At 41.5% G+C, this 21,012-nt stretch overlaps 1 protein-coding gene across 21 annotated transcripts in view; it reads right to left on the minus strand.

Annotated features, from left to right (window-relative positions):
- Positions 1-21,012, minus strand: part of rims2a (regulating synaptic membrane exocytosis 2a) — a 147,395-nt gene that overhangs the window by 62,802 nt on the left and 63,581 nt on the right. For all 21 annotated transcript variants that reach the window (XM_088997769.1, XM_088997758.1, XM_088997756.1 and 18 more), the window contains one exon: positions 4,660-5,597. In XM_088997769.1, the coding sequence (XP_088853895.1) occupies positions 4,660-5,597 (938 nt within the window). The remainder of the gene's footprint in view (positions 1-4,659; positions 5,598-21,012) is intronic.

Consider the following 21,012-nt stretch of genomic DNA (forward strand, 5'->3'; position numbering starts at 1 on the left):
CGGCCTGCGATTGGCTGGCTCCCGGACGGTGCTCTGGGCATATATATATATCTTCTTTTCCTTTCGGCTTTTCCCTTCAAGGAGTCGCCACAGCGAATCAGTAACCTCCATCTTTTCAGAGGTATGATACGCATGTTTGTTTTGGCCAAGCTTTTACATCGGATGCCCTTCCTGACACAACCCTCTGCGTATATATATATATATATATATATATATATATATATATATATATATATATATATATATATATATATATATATATATATATATATATATATATATATATATATATATGCATATATATATATATTTGCATCTATATATATATATATATATATATATATATATATATATATATATATATATATATATATATATATATATATATATATATATATATATATATATATAATGTCTGTCCCCCATTTTAGCTCGGGTCCTCTACCAGAGGCCAGGAAGCTTGAGCGTTCTGCGCAGTATCCGTGTTGTTCCTAGCACTGCGCTTTTCTGGACCGAGATATCTGATGTTGTTCCCGGGATCTGTTGCAACCACTCGTCTAGTTTGGGGGTCACTGCCCCGAGTGCTCCGTCCACCACAGGCACGACTGTCACCTTTACCTTCCAGGCTCTCTCCAGCTCCTCTCTGAGCCCTTGGAATTTCTCGAGTTTCTCATGTTCCTTCTGTGCATCAAAACCAAAAATCCTTAATAAATAAAATTGCTATGAGATGTGCCTGTCTTCTGCAAAATTGTGAGAAAGGATCATCATAACCATCAGATGTATGAAAACAAAGAATGCATTTTGATAAAGCACCCTGAATGCCCTTTCACAGGCATTTAGTCTTTGTGACCCTCTAACAGCAGCTGACAAGAGTGATTATTTTCCCCAGCTGCTTTGGAGTCAGGAGCATAAACACCAACATAAACATTTTAGCTCGGCAGAAAAACTACATAAAAAAAAAACATACCCTGACGTCAGAAGACATTTTCTCTGGGAAATGAAAAATTGACATGATTACTGTAAAAACACGTCGCACTGCATACATCCACAAATTGCACTTGATCAATTCATTCGACAAAAAGGTGGCTAGACTCCTTTTCTCAAATGCATTAATATCAGGATGAGCTGAATAGTGGACAACGCTGACTTGCAAACAAAGTCCTGACCTCAACACATATAAACACCTTTGCATTAATCAAGAGCAGATGTTCTGGGGGGGCAATATATCAGCATGTGAGCTTACACGCAGACACTGATGGTTCAGTGACTGTGTGTGAGATAAGAATTGTAAGAGGGGTATATTTACTCAGTCTGTGTCGTGTTACAGTTCAGTCACCACAAAGTCATGGTGTGAATGAAAGAGTGAATGGTTGTTTGTCAGATATGTGTCTTGTAACTGACTGGCAACTAACTGTTTCTCTGGTTCACAAAGCTCGTCAGGGAGTTTTCCCACAAGAGTGGAAGATGTTGTTCCAAAGCAGACTTACACAAGCATCTCTGCTCTTATTTCCTGTACTGTGTTTTTTCCATCTTGTACTGCCTTTTTACATACATATATTACATTACTCTGAAATAATCAAGTGCACTAACGCTCGTACACACACAGAGACGTATACAGTATATTGCATCACCAATGCTGTCTTGTTTTTTTTCCCACCAAAGCCATCATCTTCATCTGTTAAAACAAGTGAGCCTGGGTGTCAGCACAGAGGGCCATGAAGTATTCTGTTTCTCTCTGCTCAAGCTTATTAACCACGGCCCAGCAAAATTTGGCACTGTTCATCCACAAGTCACTGTGTGCTTATTAACGGACGAAGGAAACTCATCATAGTAGTCAATTGTGAGTATCAGCAGTCTACACCCAGCTCTCCATGTTCACCCTGGCTCCGAGGCACCACAAAGTGCTGATTCAGGATGAAGGAAGAGCGCAGGCAGTGGTGTAGTTCACCACCAGCATGCTTTCCATCACATTGACAGCCCAATAAAAAACAGTGTAAACTATTAATCGGATCGTTAATTAGTGCAGCTGGTTTTACTACAACTCAAGAGGTGCAAAAAAGAGATGTGTGAAACTGAGTTCAGTTTGTTACCAAGGTGACAGTGTCACCGATTGAGACTAATTGTGACGGATCTGAGTGAATGTTTTAAAATGCTGTGATTATTTAAAGTACTATTGAAGCGTTAGCCCCATTCAAGTGCACACACTTGATCACAGGTGCTGTACCTGGAGCCAAACACAAGTGAGTCATAGATCAAGGCGGACCTCAGCCTGGATTGAACGGCATTCACTTATCATGAGAAAGTCTGGCATTCACATTGTCCCTGAGACAAGCAAGTGAACTACTCCACTAATTGGTTGAAGAAATGTGATTACATTTGTTATATGGATTTTTTTGGGGTGCATAAGCCGATTTAGGAAGGTTTGCCTATTGCAAAATGACCGACACCCGACTGTAGTTCGCTAACCCGCTTGTCGCCTTTTTTGTCTTTTCGGCACTATAATGACACTGCATGTTAGGGGAATCAATGAGGAGTAAAACAGTGTGAGGATCATAGTGGTAAATCAGTATTCAGCTCACACAGGCATAAGTCAGACCCATTACGCATGACACACCCTCTCGCTTCCCAACTTTGCTTCTTCGCATTCCATCAAACACTGCTCCTTCCAGGAGGTCTCTGGGGCTTTTGGAGTTGAAAATGGAGCCTGCTTCGCTCGCTATTACATCTCATCGCTACACCCATGGAAGCTGAGTGCACAAACCCTGAGATGCTGACGAAGCACATATGGCGAAAAGGTGCTTTGCGCTCTTTCTTCTTTCTCTTTGCCGATTTGGCCTTAGGCTCAGGTTGATTGTTTAGTTTTGCTTTGGCTGCAGAACAAAGAGGGCGTGGTCATTATTTGAAATGGAACAGTGAAAGCCAGTCATGGTCAAAATCACTGTGGAGATGATTAGGAATATTTGCCTTTGTCAAGGCCCTCCAGTTTTTTCCCACATTCCAAAAACATGCATGGCAGGCTTACGAAGCGCTTTACTAGGCACTTGTAAATTAAATATATTATTATTATTATTATTATTATTATTATTATTACTAAACACCCCAAATTGACCCGAGGTGTGAGCACAAATGGTTGTTTGTTTTTATATGTACCCTGCGCGGCCTGCGATTGGCTGGCTACCGGACGGTGCTCTGGGCATATATATATATATATATATATATATATATATATATATATATATATATATATATATATATATATATATATATATATATATATATATATCTTCTTTTCCTTTCGGCTTTTCCCTTCAAGGAGTCGCCACAGCGAATCAGTAACCTCCATCTTTTCAGAGGTATGATACGCATGTTTGTTTTGGCCAAGCTTTTACATCGGATGCCCTTCCTGACACAACCCTCTGCGTATATATATATATATATATATATATATATATATATATATATATATATATATATATATATATATATATATATAATGTCTGTCCCCCATTTTAGCTCGGGTCCTCTACCAGAGGCCAGGAAGCTTGAGCGTTCTGCGCAGTATCCGTGTTGTTCCTAGCACTGCGCTTTTCTGGACCGAGATATCTGATGTTGTTCCCGGGATCTGTTGCAACCACTCGTCTAGTTTGGGGGTCACTGCCCCGAGTGCTCCGTCCACCACAGGCACGACTGTCACCTTTACCTTCCAGGCTCTCTCCAGCTCCTCTCTGAGCCCTTGGTATTTCTCGAGGTTCTCATGTTCCTTCTTTCTGATGTTTCCATCACTCGGGACCGCTACATCCACGACAATGGCTTTCCTTTGCCCTTTATCTATGACCACGATATCTGGTTGGTTGGCCATTACCATCTTGTCAGTCTGTATCTGGAAGTCCCACAGGATCTTTGTTCGGTCATTCTCTACTACCTTGGGAGGTGTTTCCCATTTTCCCATTTTCTTCTCATTAAAATCTTTGTTTGCATTCAAACCTGTCGCCCATTGCACTCCTTGTGCTGCCCCGATGAGAGCTAGCCTCTCATGACATCACATTATATATATATATATATATATATATATATATATATATATATATATATATATATATATATATATTCCTGGCCTCTGGTACAGGACCTGAGCTAAAATGGGGGACAGACACCACCCATATATATATATATATATATATATATATATATATATATATATATATATATATATATATATATATATATATATATATAATATATATATATAATAATTAATATAATATAAATATATATAATTCTTACCCTTGATGGCCTTGATGGCAAGATGCTAAAACGGTCAAATTTACAGCCTAGCTATCGGATGTTTAATGTTTAAAATAGGGAACTGATTATTGTGGTTGTTTTTGGGAGAGCAGAAAACTGCGAGTCTATTAACATAGCTTAAAAAACAGTAACATTTACAGAGAACACACAGACTGAAAGTTATACGTGACAGCTCAAGCCATATCACCACTACAAATCAACATAAACACAAAACAACAATAACCGAATCCGCCTTCTCTGAAAAAAAAGACAGTATGTTGTCAAATTCAGAATGGAGAGTAGATTGAAGTCACAGGAGGGTAGGAATAGCATTGTAAATATAGCAAGAGTGATACTAAAGGGGTGTGTACGTACCTTTCTCACTGACTGACTCACTCTCTATCTCGACATCCTCACAGCTGGTGTACTCCGGAGTAGTTGCCAACTCCTCTTCTGAGCTGCTCAATGACACCTGCCGCATCTTCCCTCCCTTTTTTGTTTTGTGGGGCTTGGGGGGTGGAGGACGTACAGACTCCGACTGATCTGAGCTCAGAGAGTCATTCCTCAACATGCTTTCCATCTTCTCTCTCTTGCTCTTGCGAACAGCTGAATTTGGGTCCAAGTGATGTTGTCTCCTCATCGAATCCCCTCCTCCGCCCATCTCACCTCTCCGAAGATCTCCCGATAACACAGGGCTGCGGTGAGGTGTTGGGGGGCTGTGATTTGATGTTCTGTGGCTCCCAAGGCCAGGACCCATGGGCCCTGGTGAGTAACGGTCAACAGAATAAGATCGCTGTCCAACCATAGGCGGACGTCGCTCCGTGAGGTGTTGACGCGACAACCGAATCGGGGCAGGATCGTCCTGCTCAGTGTAAGCTAGTGATACATCGCTATGACGTCGTTCATGCCTCAGGCGGCCCACCTCCGCATGCATTCTCATCTGCTCTTCGTAGGGTTGCGGTTTAACAGGATAGCGTGCTAGGTTGGGGTCACTGCGATAGCGAGTCTGAAATTCCTCCTGCCGTTGTCTCTGGCGCTCATATTCATTGTGTGGGCCATCTAGTTCCTGGTCCAGAGGGTATTCCTGGGAGTGCCAGTGTCCAGGACCCTGCCGATCTCTGTAACCAATCCATGCTGCATTTACATCCGGGTATAGGTGTGGGCCCCTCGGAGCCCGCCGAGGGTCCCCATTCCCATAGTCAGACGGTGATCTGGGCATGGTTCCGTCTGTCGGGGCATACTGCGAATTGTCAATCCCTTCCCTTTGGTCGTATTTTTGGTTTGGATCCCTGGATGCAGATGGACTTTGTTTCCTGTAGAACAAAAGAGTACAATTAGGATTCATGTTTGCTGTTTTTTAATTTTGTGAGCACAACTGTTTTTACACCTTTTGGTGTCTTTTTTTTTTTTTTTTTTTACAAAATTACTATCTTGAGTAGGTGCTTCAATTATGGCTGTTTATATATATACAGTAAAGTCTTGTTATATCGATATCGTTTATATAGATAATACTGATGACACTATTTTCATTTCCTGTGCACATTTCTCGTCTTTTTATGTATACTTAGTACCGTTTAGTACGATTCGTGGTTTTTACGATAATCCGGTGCTCTTTTTCATCTCCCGCCGGCCATTTTGCTATGTTTATATCGATACACGCCATCGGTCGCGCCATTGGTCGACTTGGTCACGTGACTTGGTCACGTGAGTTTGTTACGTGACCAGCTCCCGTGTAGCAGACGCCATTTTCATTTTCAGACGCTAGCTCGTGTGTAGCAGACGAGATTGAAGTGTTTGTGTTAAAAGGTAAAAATGGGAAGCAGAAGAAGATTGATGACTTTTTTAAATTGTATACATAATACAGTAAGATGTAAGTGTTGCAGTTTCCCTGTTGTGTTATGTACATGCCCACTGTACTGTATATGAATGCAATCGTTTTTTGCAACAATGTTTCTTGTTTTGTCTGCTGAAGCGTGATGATTTTGAAAATTAGCATACATTCCATACTGTGTATTAAAGGACAACCGATGTCACTTTTTATTCAAATGCAAAACACCAATAAAAATTACTTCACGCCAAGACGTCTTAATTGCTTGTGAATCCAAACAATGGCTTCAGATTCGGATAATATGCTTTCTTGTTACACATCCAGTTATGAATATGATTCAAATACACTGTAGTTCTGAAGAGGAAAGCATACATGTTTGCAATCGATTAAAGAATTATATGTCCCATTTTGAGGCAACATTGGGGGAACATCGCTCACCCAAAAAAAAAGAGGCACAAAATGGCAAGCTCATGGCCAGCTCCCTTTCTTTCTGGCGCTTGGATGCCCTCTTTTAGCGGCTTTTGTTAATGCAGTTCGGCGCAGGACGGATATATCGACAGTACGGTTATATCTACATTTTTTCTAACTCCCGAGAATATCGATATAACGAGACTTTACTCTCTCTCTCTCTCTCTCTCTCTCTCTCTCTCTCTCTCTCTCTCTCTCTCTCTCTCTCTCTCTCTCTCTCTCTCTATATATATATATATATATATATATATATATATATATATATATATATATATATATATATATATATATATATATATAAATCGGTGTTCGAACAAAATATTCGAGATATTCTTGCTTCGGCGTTCGAACATCAATCGGTGTTCGAACGCCAATACTATATAGTGAGTGCGTACGCGAGGGTGGGGTGCTGAGCGCCGTACGGGTGTATCGCTCTCTCCGTGACCAACTGTTGTAGCTAGCGGACGTGCTGCGTTTTGCTCTAGCGTTTAATATAGGTGTACAAAGCGTTTTAGCCCCTAATCATGCCTCCAAAGAAAGTAAGTGCTGCTTAAAGTGACAAAAGAAAATTAGTGCGTACAACTATTGCGTTTAAGAAAGAAATAATCGCAAAATATGAAGGAGTTGTGCGAGTGTCTGATCTGGCTAGGGCAGAGGTTCTCACACTTTTTTTAGCAAGGGAGCTAATTTTGAAATGACCAAGTCAAAATGAAATACTCATTATATTTATTGAGAAGTATAGTGAAGATTATTGCAATTTATGTTGATGTATAGCCGCATATGTTGCGCAACACAACATAATTATGTCAATTGTGATATGTTTTTTCTTCTTACTTGGTCCAGCTCTTCCACTTTTTTATACTCTATCTTATGTTTAAAAGACAACCAACGTCGTTGTGTCCATAATTTGTAAAATGGCTTCAAATGACTTCTACTGAGTGTATTTCACAAAGATTCCACCGCATATAGCTGTATTTTACGTTTTAAGACTGGCGCTAAACATTCAGGAAGTCATGTTTTTGAGTTGGTGACGAGTCCGTATGTGACGTCACTAAAGGACCACCCTTTACCGTAAAAAAGTTGCATTGTAGCGGTCCTTCCATCACGTCAATGTATTTTGCTGCACTTGTTTGGTCTTGGGACCTCGTGTTGCACCCAAAAGCTGCCAGAAGGCCAGAAGAGGGCGTCCAAGCGCCATATAAGGAATTTATCAGCCTGTGGAAACGGAGGTGGCCACAGGAGGTCACCATTTTGTGCCTCTTTTTTTGGGTAAGAGATTTTCCCCCAATGTTGCCTCAAAATGGCTAAAATAAATTCTTTAATCGATTGCAAACATGTATGCTTTCCTCTTCAGAACTATTTGAATCATATTCATCACTGGATGTGGAACAAGAAAGCATATTCTCTGAATCTGAAGCCATTGTTTTGATTCACTAGCAATGCAAGACGTCTTGGCGTGACGTCACGAACTGGGGGCGGGACTTTCTGAAAATGCCCAATTCGCAACTCAATATTTTTGCAGATTTTGGACACTTTAAGTAATTTTTATTGGTGTTTTGCATTTGACTAAAAATATCATACGCCGTGTTTTGGCTATTTTAGATGCTATAAAACGTTTTTCTGGTGTCAGTTAAAAAAAAAAAAGGGACGTCGGTTGTCCTTTAAGGGGAAAAAACGAGCGAAAAATTAGGATGTAACTAACGACATTCACTTTGCAACGAAGGGGCGTTGTTTGAGCTCACAGTGAGTCTCACAATGAGATGTCATTTGATTGGTTCTCCGGCGTATCAATCAAATAAAAGGATGGCTGATTGGCTGACGTCAAGTTTTTTTCAAAAGAACTGCATTTGATTTGTTAAGCGTCAGTTCCTGAAAATGTCACATCACCTTGTCTTGCGATCTACCAATAGTACCTTGGAGATCGATTGGTCGATCACGATCGACGTATTGAGCACCCCTGGTCGGGAATACAGCAAGGTGAAATCTACGATCAGTACGATATTAAAGAATAAGGAGGCTGTGAAATCTAGTGATGTGGCTGTGGGAGTGAGAGCAAGTGTCATTGGATAGATATTTTAAGAGAAAAGAACATCCTGTCGCCGAGTCATCCGTAGCAAAGACATTTGAACGTGTGAGCACCCTTCAGACAGAAGAGCTCCCCGAAGTTTTTATGGAAGAGGACTCTCCTTTCAAACAATAAATTTCCTTCCTCCGACCACCTGCGCCTTCTGCTGACCACCACAAAGGTAAAAAATCCTATTCATAATTCATTTCTTTACGAACGTATGATAAGCCTGGGTTACATTTATGTTTATGTTATTTGTGTCTTTGCCATTTTGCTTAACATTTTCTGAGATATACATTACTTTTTATGTGTTGGTCAGCATTTTAATGTGCAATTTCATGCATAAAATAATGTATAAAATACTGTACTAAAAAGGTAAACATTCAGGGTATTGGAACGGATTAAAACGATTGAAATTATTTGTAATGGGAAAAATGGTTTGGGTGTTCGAACGAATCGGTTTTCCAACAGGGTTCTGGAACGGATTATGGTCGAGAACCGAGGTACCACTGTATATATATATATATATATATATATATATATATATATATATATATATATATATATATATATATATTAGGATGTAACTAACGACATTCACTTTGCAACGAAGGGGCGTTGTTTGAGCTCACAGTGATATATATATATATATATATATATATATATATATATATATATATATATATATATATATATATATATATATACAAAGCCACATCACTAGAATTGTGATACATGGGGTGGAATATCTTTTAACGAAGTTACATTTCAGTGTCGCATTTTTTTTATTTTATTGTCCCCCTCTAATGTGAAAAAAACACCATTTGTATCGAGACACGTGCGTTTGTATAGCACGTAACTTGCTGGAAATACACAGGTAAACAAACACAGCCAAGTTCACATGTACTGTAGCCACGCACCGCACAGCACCACACTTTTGGAGTGCGTAATAAAATGACTGATTTGTTCCTGTGGTGTGTGACATGATCCAGTGCAATGGGTTTTATTAATAGTAGAAATCAAGAAGTGAAATTGACATCTTTTTGCGCCACGGCAGTACAGACTGCATGTTCTGAAGGAATTTATGCTTGACTTTATTTTTCTAAACCTGCCGTTGGTGGACTTGTTCAAACAAATGTAGTATGCAGTTGAATGTATTTCCCGCTTATTGTGATGACAATCACCTTTAGTGCCCTCATCACCCCCACCATCACCTTTGGGAGTCCTTTGACATGTTTAACATTAAAAGAGGAAATGTTCTCTTAGGTGCATATCTAGACAGGAGACAATATGTGGCAATGGTGTTCGGGTCACCACTTCCACCCTTTTCCAGCCACACAGAAACAGATGACAACAATTTCTTTGTTTATGGGAAAGTGACTGCCTCTCGTGATTATGTTGTCTTTATATATACTTGTGACTGTATATTCTTGGCAGCTTAATCTTAAAGGACAACCGACACCATTTTTTTTGTTTCCTAACTGACATCAGAAACACGTTTTATAGCATCTAAAATACCCAAAACACGCAGGATGATATTTTTAGTCAAATGCAAAACACCAACACCAAAACACCAATAAAAATGACTTAAAGTGTGATGAAACTGCAAAAAATTGAAACTGCAAGTGGCCAGTTTTAGAAGATCCCGCCCCCTTGTACGTGGTGTCACGCCAAGACGTCTTGCCTTGCTCTAGAATCAAACAAATGGCTTCAGATTCGGAGAAAATGCTTTCTTGTTATTCATCCAGTTATGAATATGATTCAAATAGTTCTGAAGAGGAAAGCACACATGTTTACAATCGATGAAATAATTTGTTCCGTGTCATTTTGAGGCATCAGGGGGGGGGGAAATGTCGCACCCAAAAAAGGCAGAAGATGGCGACAAAGCTCCGTGTGTCAATAGGCTAAAAAAATTTTGTCACAACACACAAGGATTCACCATCGCGTTATTTATGTTTTCCTTCTAATTTCGCCATTAACACTGATCAACACGAAGTTTTCAGACCAAACAAAGAACAGCAAAATGCATTGACGTGATGAAAAGACTGCTACAGTGTGTCCTTTCTCTGTCAGGGGCATTCCTTCCATGACGTCACGTCAGGACTCATCACCAACTAAAAAACAAGACTTCCGGAATATTCAGCGCGAGTCTTAAAACGTAAAATATAGCTGTATGCAGTGGAATCTTTGTTAAATACGCTCAGTAGAAGTCATTTGAAGCGATTTTACAAATTATGGAGACAACTTGTCCGGAGGCGTCGGTTGTCCTTTAAACTCTTAGAAGCCAAACTCGATTCGTATTGTGTTGTGATAATCTGTCGAAAAGAGAACGGTGGTGGTGGTGGTGGTGGTGGTAGTGGGTCTTTATTCCGCTTTATCGAGAAAGGAAAGAACCTGTGTAAGGCCATATGGAAATGAACAACACACCCCCAGACTGTACACATAGTCATTGGCTTAGTTAATAGTTTTCATGCAGCTAGTAAAAAGGCTCACAATGTCCAGCAGCATGCATGAATATTATAGGTGCTAAAGCAGCTTTTGAAAAGTGTGGAAGAACAATGGCATGGACAGTACAACAACTACTGAACAGTCAATTCATATTCATTTCAACACAATGGAGGTACATGGCCAGTAAAGTATGTCATCCAGCTAAAAATTGATTCACTCAAAGAGGTTTTGGCATGAAGTCGCGCGATAGTGAAAAATGCAGCAGTGAGGTCTGACTGCCGCAGCAATTGAGTCACAAAGCGCACGGTGATGTTCCCTTTCCATCACATCCCCTTATAAGGCAAGATGCAGATGTGCTGTCACCATAGGCTGAGACGCAGGTCAGAGGAGGTGCGTTGTGTTCAGCAGATCAGCCACTGGTGAATAATCTGAACAGGCGGACAACAGGAACGCAGGTTTGTAGCCTGCAATTGGTCGAGTAGATACTGTAGAAAATCCGATCCTATTGTGACTTAATTAGATCAAGTAATACTCTGCTGTGACACTGATTTGACCATCTGACTTCATTAATCAGTACACAAGGCTGTTGGGATAACAATAACAAGGACAGGAACAGAAAAAGCTGTGCCACTAAAGAAAAGTCATGAAATCATACGAACTCATGACATTTGATACTTTAATGTCCATGGTAAAAAACTTTCTCAACTGCTAGAAGGCGAGCCTTTGACATCCAATCCAGATGTGGAACTGGGGGTCACGGCTTGAAATTGAAGGGGGATGTGAGCCAATTTCCCTTTAATCAATAGAGACTCAAAGCTTCTTGTTTGCTTTCAAACATAGTTTGCGGAAGACGTGTCCACACGTTCAGCCTGACACTTGATCCACTGGTGAAAGGACACTTTGATTCATTCCTCATGAAACACCCTTTCCCCAGAGTTCTTGCACTTGTGTGAGTGAGTCAGTGCATTTAGAATTTTAGTAAATCAGGTCCCCATGTTAAATGTTAGTAGACCATTATCAAGCGGTGCAAATGCATAATAAAAATAATGTTGCAAACACTTTGGATATATCTATTTTTTTACATCACTTTGTTTCTGTCTAGTGTTATGAACACACACTTTGCTAATGCTGACTCAAATGGGAGTTTACTCCTTCACAACCACACAAGGCACATTTTAAATGTTTACTTTTAGTACTTGCAATACTGACAACACAAAACTGTCGACTCACCGTGTGATCCAGAACACACAAGTGCTTTTGATAAGATGTTGAATCCGGGACTAAACCTCACCAAATCACACGAACGCAAGAGCAGACAACCTAGGTGTGCTGCCCGGGAACAGAACAATGTTTGGGCAAAACATCCTTCATTTGGGAACCATGAAAAGCCTTTGTTGTTGTTGTTGTTGTTTCTATTCACAATATTGCAACAGCAAATGCACAAATGCAAGTACAGTGATACCTCTGCATACGAACGCTTCAGCTCACGAACTTTTCACCTCACAAACATTAAATTCGCGAGCATATAGTCTCGGCTGACAAACTAGTTTACTCGGACGAACCAAACCACACGGCGCCACTATGGCTGGCGAACAAGTTTTCGGCGGATGAACACCAAACCACACGGTCGAACAGCGCCTCCTGGCGGCCCACGCGGTCCAAGCCGGGTGGGCCGCCAGGAGGCGTCCGTTGAGGGGGGGATACTGTCATGAGTGAGTTGACAGCTGGGCGGGGCCTCCGCTCCCACCGTCCGCCAGCTGTTGTCAATTCCCTCATCACGGACTTTTGGACATTTAAACCAGACGCTGGCACTCACCCAGCGTCGGAAGATACTATGCCGCGCGCCTTGCCTGTACCTTAAACTGCTATTCAGTACGAGAGTTGCTTTGCCTGAGATATTATTTAGCCACGATCGCGTCTGTTTGTACACACTATATCGTATGCTGTTTTACACCCTTGTATGCCTTTGTATTTTCTTCCCCGAGCTAGTGAGGTTGGGTTGATTGCCCCCCGCTCACCCACTAGCTTCGCTCTGTTTTGTCATTTTTTGTTCTACTAGTTTTTTCCGGGTCCGCGTTATCTCGGACCCGCGCCTTTTGTTAATAAATCACCTGCCAGCACCAACGTCTCTGTCACCTGCTTAGCGATACTCCCCAATTGTCAACGTTCCGACTCGTTAGCTGCTACTGTCGCCTTCTGAACATGACATTGAATGACAGCAATTCATTGAAGAAGGGGTACTATTGAAACACGATAACCTGCACGAAGGCAGCAAAAGGAACGTGGTCATGAGAACGCAAGCATCAAAGTCAAAAGGAACAAAAATGACTTAACATGGTTACACTTCATCATCTGCTCCATGTTCTGCATTTTTCAACCAGTCTGTTGCACGGTTTCCTGCCTGACTGAATAGCACAATATATAACCGTGCCGCAAAAGCTCTTTGAGGTCTGAAAAAGAGCTCAGGATCAGGCCGAAACATCATCATCATCATTTGACTAAAGGTCAAGCAGCAATGCTGCTCAACTAGCCAAAAAGAACAACATCATCAATTACAAGTCGTGTCACATATGCAAGCTTAAATTCGACATGAGGTTCATAGGTTCAGAGTTACAGACGTGACAGAAAGGAGATAGATGATCTCATCATTTCCATACATTATATTTATGCAAATGCTCAACGTGTCTCACTGGCTTGGCACTTTAATATTGTATCTGGTTTTCAGTGGCTTGAACTGAGTGAGATCTGGTTGATTCTGTTGGGATATTCGGGATGTGTTGGGATGTGTCGTCGATGCGTTACACTGAAAAATATTTTTCACGTGTTACTGTTATTGTCCAATCATTTTTCCCCGTTCTGTGCATTCCCATTTACCTCACCCTTCCCAAGAGGGTAGCTCCGAACTGCAAGGGACAGTGGCCGGGGGATGTAACAGCAGACTTGTGTGGAATTAATGATATGATGGCAACTAAACTGTTGCAACTAACTAAACTAAACTAACTGTTGCGACTAAACACATTGTGTGTGAATAAATAATCCACTTAATCCCAAAAAATCAGCCACAAAATCACAGATTTTATAAACAGGCACATCAGCACCTGACGCTCAGTACGTCACCTGCGCTTAGTTTATAACTCTTGAGTGCCCAAGTCAGTTTGCTGTACATTTGGAAATCTATGACGATTGTTGTTGCGCGTTGAATGGTCCATGAAAGTGAAATGATTCCATTAAGACCTTATCTTGCTGACAAAGTTTCTTGGATAAGAAGCGAAACGTCCGACACCTTCAAAGAAGTACAGATGACGGCTGAAGAAACCTTTTCATTCTTTGTCAGTGTGTTGTTTGTTACAGGAAATCTACTTTGTAATGAAAAAACAAAACAAAAAACAAATATTGGCATTACACCAGAGTTTTGCTCCTCGAGAAAGCGTCAAAGGCAAAGGCGCAAGAAGCATTCATCTCTGTGGCCACAAACGCACCTCTCATGTAATCCCACCATTTCAAATTAGCCCTCGAGCCGTCCTTGCAACTGTTTTTAATCTGCTGTTGTGTTCCACTGTACAGAATGCCGAGCCTGAGGTGCATGGCATGCTCCCCCTCTTCACGCAGACCCAAGCTGCGGCACAGGGCCGCACTTGGGTCCCGCTGTCATGCATGCCCACAAACTGTCCCTGCTGCCTCTATTCTTTCTGCCCCGGGACCCGCAATAAACACACCCTCCAAAACCCCTTGCGGACTTGTGCCGACGGACTGTGTTCTTGGTGGAAGCAGGCAATCATCGGGCGCGCTCTGGTTGGTGTTAGATTTGTATGTGTGGCATAAAATGTGTGCATAGTTGCTAATGGCACTGAAAGCGCAACATTTTTGGTCCCCTTTCAACTGTGCATTGACAATTAAAATGGAAACAAATTTACTGCAATTATATACAGTAAACAGCTGCTGTCAATTCCCTCATCACGGACTTTTGGACATTTAAACCAGACGCTGGCACTCACCCAGCGTCGGAAGATACTATGCCGCGCGCCTTGCCTGTACCTTAAACTGCTATTCAGTACGAGAGTTGCTTTGCCTGAGATATTATTTAGCCACGATCGCGTCTGTTTGTACACACTATATCGTATGCTGTTTTACACCCTTGTATGCCTTTGTATTTTCTTCCCCGAGCTAGTGAGGTTGGGTTGATTGCCCCCCGCTCACCCACTAGCTTCGCTCTGTTTTGTCACTTTTTGTTCTACTATTTTTTTCCGGGTCCGCTTTATCTCGGACCCGCACCTTTTGTTAATAAATCACCTGCCGGCACCAACGTCTCTGTCACCTGCTTAGCGATCCTCCCCAATTGTCAACGTTCCGACTCGTTAGCTGCTACTGTCGCCTTCTGAACATGACATTGAATGACAGCAATTCATTGAAGAAGGGTTACTATTGAAACACGATAACCTACACGAAGGCAGCAAAAGGAACGTGGTCATGAGAACGCAAGCATCAAAGTCAAAAGGAACAATAATGACTTAACATGGTTACACTTCATCATTATTGATCACCCTCAACAGTAGTCAGTCAGTGCACAACTACAAGACCCCTCAAAAAAGAATATGTACGTTATATCTGATCATATTTGTGTTACCATGAATGATAAAAGCACGGCAAGTCTCAGCATCTGCTCCATGTTGTGCATTTTTCAACCAGTCTGTTGCACGGTTTCCTGCCTGACTGAATAGCACAATATATAACCGTGCCGCAAAAGCTCTTTGAGGTCTGAAAAAGAGCTCAGGATCAGGCCGAAACATCATCATCATCATTTGACTGCTGCATTTGGCTAAAGGTCAAGCAGCAATGCTGCTCAACTAGCCAAAAAGAACAACATCATCAATTACAAGTCGTGTCACATATGCAAGCTTTAATTCGACATGAGGTTCATAGGTTCAGAGTTACAGACGTGACAGAAAGGAGATAGATGATCTCATCATTTCCATACATTATATTTATGCAAATGCTCAACGTGTCTCACTGGCTTGGCACTTTAATATTGTATCTGGTTTTCAGTGGCTTGAACTGAGTGAGATCTGGTTGATTCTGTTGGGATATTCGGGATGTGTTGGGATGTGTCGTCGATGCGTTATACTGAAAAATATTTTTCACGTGTTACTGTTATTGTCCAATCATTTTTCCCCGTTCTGTGCATTCCCATTTACCTCACCCTTCCCAAGAGGGTAGCTCCGAACTGCAAGGGACAGTGGCCGGGGGATGTAACAGCAGACTTGTGTGGAATTAATGATATGATGGCAACTAAACTGTTGCAACTAACTAAACTAAACTAACTGTTGCGACTAAACACATTGTGTGTGAATAAATAATCCACTTAATCCCAAAAAATCAGCCACAAAATCACAGATTTTATAAACAGGCACATCAGCACCTGACGCTCAGTACGTCACCTGCGCTTAGTTTATAACTCTTGAGTGCCCAAGTCAGTTTGCTGTACATTTGGAAATCTATGACGATTGTTGTTGCGCGTTGAATGGTCCATGAAAGTGAAATGATTCCATTAAGACCTTATCTTGCTGACGAAGTTTCTTGGATAAGAAGAGAAACGTCCGACACCTTCAAAGAAGTACAGATGACGGATGAAGAAACCTTTTCATTCTTTGTCAGTGTTTTGTTTGTTACAGGAAATCTACTTTGTAATGAAAAAAACAAAACAAAAAACAAATATTGGCATTACACCAGAGTTTTGCTCCTCGAGAAAGCGTCAAAGGCAAAGGCGCAAGAAGCATTCATCGCTGTGGCCACTAACGCACCTCTCATGTAATCCCACCATTTCAAATTAGCCCTCGAGCCGTCCTTGCAACTGTTTTTAATCTGCTGTTGTGTTCCACTGTACAGAATGCCGAGCCTGAGGTGCATGGCATGCTCCCGCTCTTCACGCAGACCCAAGCTGCGGCACAGGGCCGCACTAGGGTCCCGCTGTCATGCATGCCCACAAACTGTCCCTGCTGCCTCTATTCTTTCTGCCCCGGGACCCGCAATAAACACACCCTCCAAAACCCCTTGCGGACTTGTGCCGACGGACTGTATTCTTGGTGGAAGCAGGCAATCATCGGGCGCGCTCTGGTTGGTGTTAGATTTGTATGTGTGGCATAAAATGTGTGCATAGTTGCTCATGGCACTGAAAGTGCAACATTTTTGGTCCCCTTTCAACTGTGCATTGACAATTAAAATGGAAACAAATTTACTGCAATTATATACAGTAAAGTCTCGTTATATCGATATTCAAGGGAGTCCGAAAAAATATCGATATAACCGGGACTATCGATATATCCGATATCGATATAACGAGACTTTACTGTATTTGTTAATCTTTTCACATGCAAGGAGAAGACAGGGAGTCTCTTCCTCCCCTGCCTGTCTTGATGCACGTCTCTGTTAACATATCCTCCCTTTCATAAACACACCCACCAGCACCTTGTGTGTTCCTGTTGTTTGTACTGTGTATGGTGAAGACAGCCTCTGCTCTCCACTTCACGGCTTGTAAGGTCTCCTTTTAAAGAAGAGGCACGGCAAGCATCTATATAGGCCAAGCCCCAACAGACTACGCCATCTCGATAAGATACAAGTCAGAACTACCCTGCTCCTTGCTACAGTATTCCTCTCTGCAGAGAAGAAGGTTAAAAGAGCAAACAGCATATCCATGCAGATATTTATTTTCCATCACACTGAAAAGGCCACAATGCAAAAACAAATCAAATACATTGCTGGAACTTTAAACATGACATCTTTGTTGACGAGAGAACCACGGCGAGAAAGAAAAATGATGTGTTTGTTTGATCTTCAATGGAATACAGACGCCTGTCAGAAGGAGAGTTGAAGGTCCTGCAAGTAAATATGTGCATGTAAGGCATCACAACCTCATCGGCATGCCGAAGAGAAACATATCTAACATTAAGACAACATGCAGGTATGAGACTTGGATAAATTACGCCAAAACAGTTTCTGTGTCTGTGTATTATTGATGTCTGCTCACTGTATTACACACTCATTGCTGCTTTTCTTCCTCTTTCTTTTCAAACTGCTTGAGAACTATGCAGCCAATTACTGTCAGCATAGGATAACCGCAAAGGCATTTTAATAAACATCTTAATTGGCCAACACTAATGTCTAATTCAAGATTGTGACAATATTAACAACTGCAAAAAATGGACTTGGAAGTTGTTGAGAGAAGATATATGTTTGGATACAATTTTGCCAATAAGGTGAAACAAGGCAAATCAATTGAAAATCTTTTTTGAAAAATAGAGAGGCAGCAGTCAGCATTTTCTTCTTGGACTGCCTAAGGTCGATGAAAATCGATTCCTTTGATAATGCGGCAATTCCAAACTGCATCCAATTCATCTCACTTCACTAATCATTTTCCTTGTGTTTTGATACAAGCACAAATGTACGTCTGCGAAAGCTCTCAGTCGTACCGGAGTGGTCCATCGATGAAAAGGTTTCTTCAGCCGTCATCTGTACTTTTTTGAAGGTGTCGTTTTCCAAGAAATTTCGTCAACAACGAAGTTTCTTGGATAAGAAGCGAAACGTCCGACACCTTCGAAAAAGTACAGATGACGGCTGAAGAAACCTTTTCATCGAAAGCATAAATGTAGCAAACCTGACATTATTCGGTGAAGTACCATTTCCTACATACAACACACTGTGACTCACAGCATGTCATTGAAATGTCATTGAAATAACCAAGTGCAACTTTGTGTCCAGAAAAAAAAATGTAATAATTCAGTATTAATCCTGAAATTATCCATACAACTATTTCCTGATCTGCTTATAAGGGTCGAGGTCGTACTGTAGCCTATGCCAGCCTTTTTTGGGGGGGCTGGTTGCAGAGTGGGTACACCCTGAACCAATTGCCAGTCAATCAAACAATTATCCATGCTCACAATCACACGTAGGGACAATTTAGAATGTTACATAAACTTGAGGGGGCGTGGGGGGTTGGCAATGTGGGAGCACAACGATGTATCCAGAAATAACCCAACTAGGCATGAGGATAACATGCAAGCGCTACACAAGAAGACCGGAGCCATAGGCAAACCCTGCACCTCTACACTGTGAGAACGATGCACTAACTGGTTGGCCACCGGGCAGCTATTTGAGCAGCAAGGCACCCTTTTGAAATTATATTTAAAGGAGTGTTCATGTTTCCTTCTGAAGCTATGTGGATGTTTTCAGATTACAATCATACAAACAACTGAATTAATGAGACAACACATAATCACCAAAAGCAGCACTTATTACTAGAATGAAGTACACAAGATGAAACTAAAAAATGAATAAATACAATAATCGTTGCAGACCGATGTCCAACAACAGCAAAGTATGAAACATTCACACATATAACGGTTGTTATGAGAAGCGCTCCAAATGCTGACTTTGTTGCCATAGCACACTTCTATCCATGCAGGATGAAATCAGTCACTTAAACAGACCATTCTTTTCACTCCAATTAATCAGTTGCAGATGCTAAGTTTGTGGTCGGTAGACTGTATTTCCCAGCAGCCGGTGGTATTTGTATTAGTCTCTTGTGGACATTTAATGAGTGCCACTGAAAGTTAATTCAGTCCTCATTCTCTCTCTCTCTCTCTCTCTCTCTCTCTCTCTCTCTCTCTCTCTCTCTCTCTCTCTCTCTCTCTCTCTCTCACTCCCTCTCTCTCTCACACACAAACTCCTTTGGATTTGCAAAGTTTGCAGTTTTCATATAAATGAGCAAGTTGCATTTGAAATCAGAGGCCGTGATGCTGTCTGGTTCTCTGGCAATACAAGTGGGTAGGTAATGAAAAATCTGGGGGGTGAGTTAGAGGAGCCTTCAATAATTCTTGCCGACCAAAATAACATCTCCGGGGCTGAACTCTGTGGGTAGGCTGTGCTGGATTCCTCACACCAATCCGTAAGCAAAGATTCAGGAATGCAGGAAGGTATGAGCTGCAGAGAGTGACCTTCTATCAGCGGGAAGCAAGGATGTGGAGGTCTGATCAAGGTGAGAAGTGCTCCTTTGTTTGTACAAACATTGCTGACAAATGATGACGGACTTCAGGTTAAACAGCTCCCCATGTCGGGTTAGGGAGCAGCTGTCTCATATAACACAAGCCGTTCTCCAAAGGGAGAATGAACCCATCATCTGGGGTTACCACTGCCGGTCTAATGTTTTTACATTAAACCTTCTCAGTGTCAAGTTTTGCGAGAGGGTAGTTGTAGGACCGCAAAAGGTAGGGAGGCAGGAGGAGCAGGGTGGATAGAAGAAAATGTCTTGAACAAAAATTCAAACAAGAGTACAGTGCAAAAATAAATGACGTTTTCAAACAAAGTCCTAAAAATCACAAGACCCCCTCCCAAAAAACAAACAAAAAAAAGAGTACACAGACACTTCCACTGACAGAACCCAGGTAACTAAATACATGCAAAGTGACAAGACAACAAGAAACACCTGAACAAGACACAAAAGAGTTGAGGGAGTTGATCGGTTCAACTCAATGGATCTACTGACGACGACGATAGTTGAAGACAAAAGGACAACATGAGGCCCAAATGTAACTCTCAACTGTCATGCTGCTGTTTGTGACTAACAGGTGGCTGCGTGGGGCTCCGCCTGCTGCTGCACACCCGTTGGTCATTGTGTCATTAGTTGTCCGTTTAAAAGCACCCCCGTCAAGACCACTCAGGGTTTGGTCATTGTTAGTTTCTGTTGCGGTTTTTGTCATTGTTAGTTTTTTGCTTCAGCCGTTGTTTTATTTGCTACTTTGGACTTTTTTGGATTTAGGGCTTTGTTTGACTTGGATGTTGTTTCCTCAGTATTGTGCGAATACAAATGATCAACTTTACCATGCTCCTCCTTCCAGCATGCTTTTTGGGGACCTCTACCACCATACAT

Source organism: Hippocampus bargibanti, linkage group LG06, assembly GCF_051943395.1.
Source record: "Hippocampus bargibanti isolate YZ-2025 linkage group LG06, ASM5194339v1, whole genome shotgun sequence".
Classification (NCBI taxonomy): Eukaryota; Metazoa; Chordata; class Actinopteri; order Syngnathiformes; family Syngnathidae; genus Hippocampus; species Hippocampus bargibanti.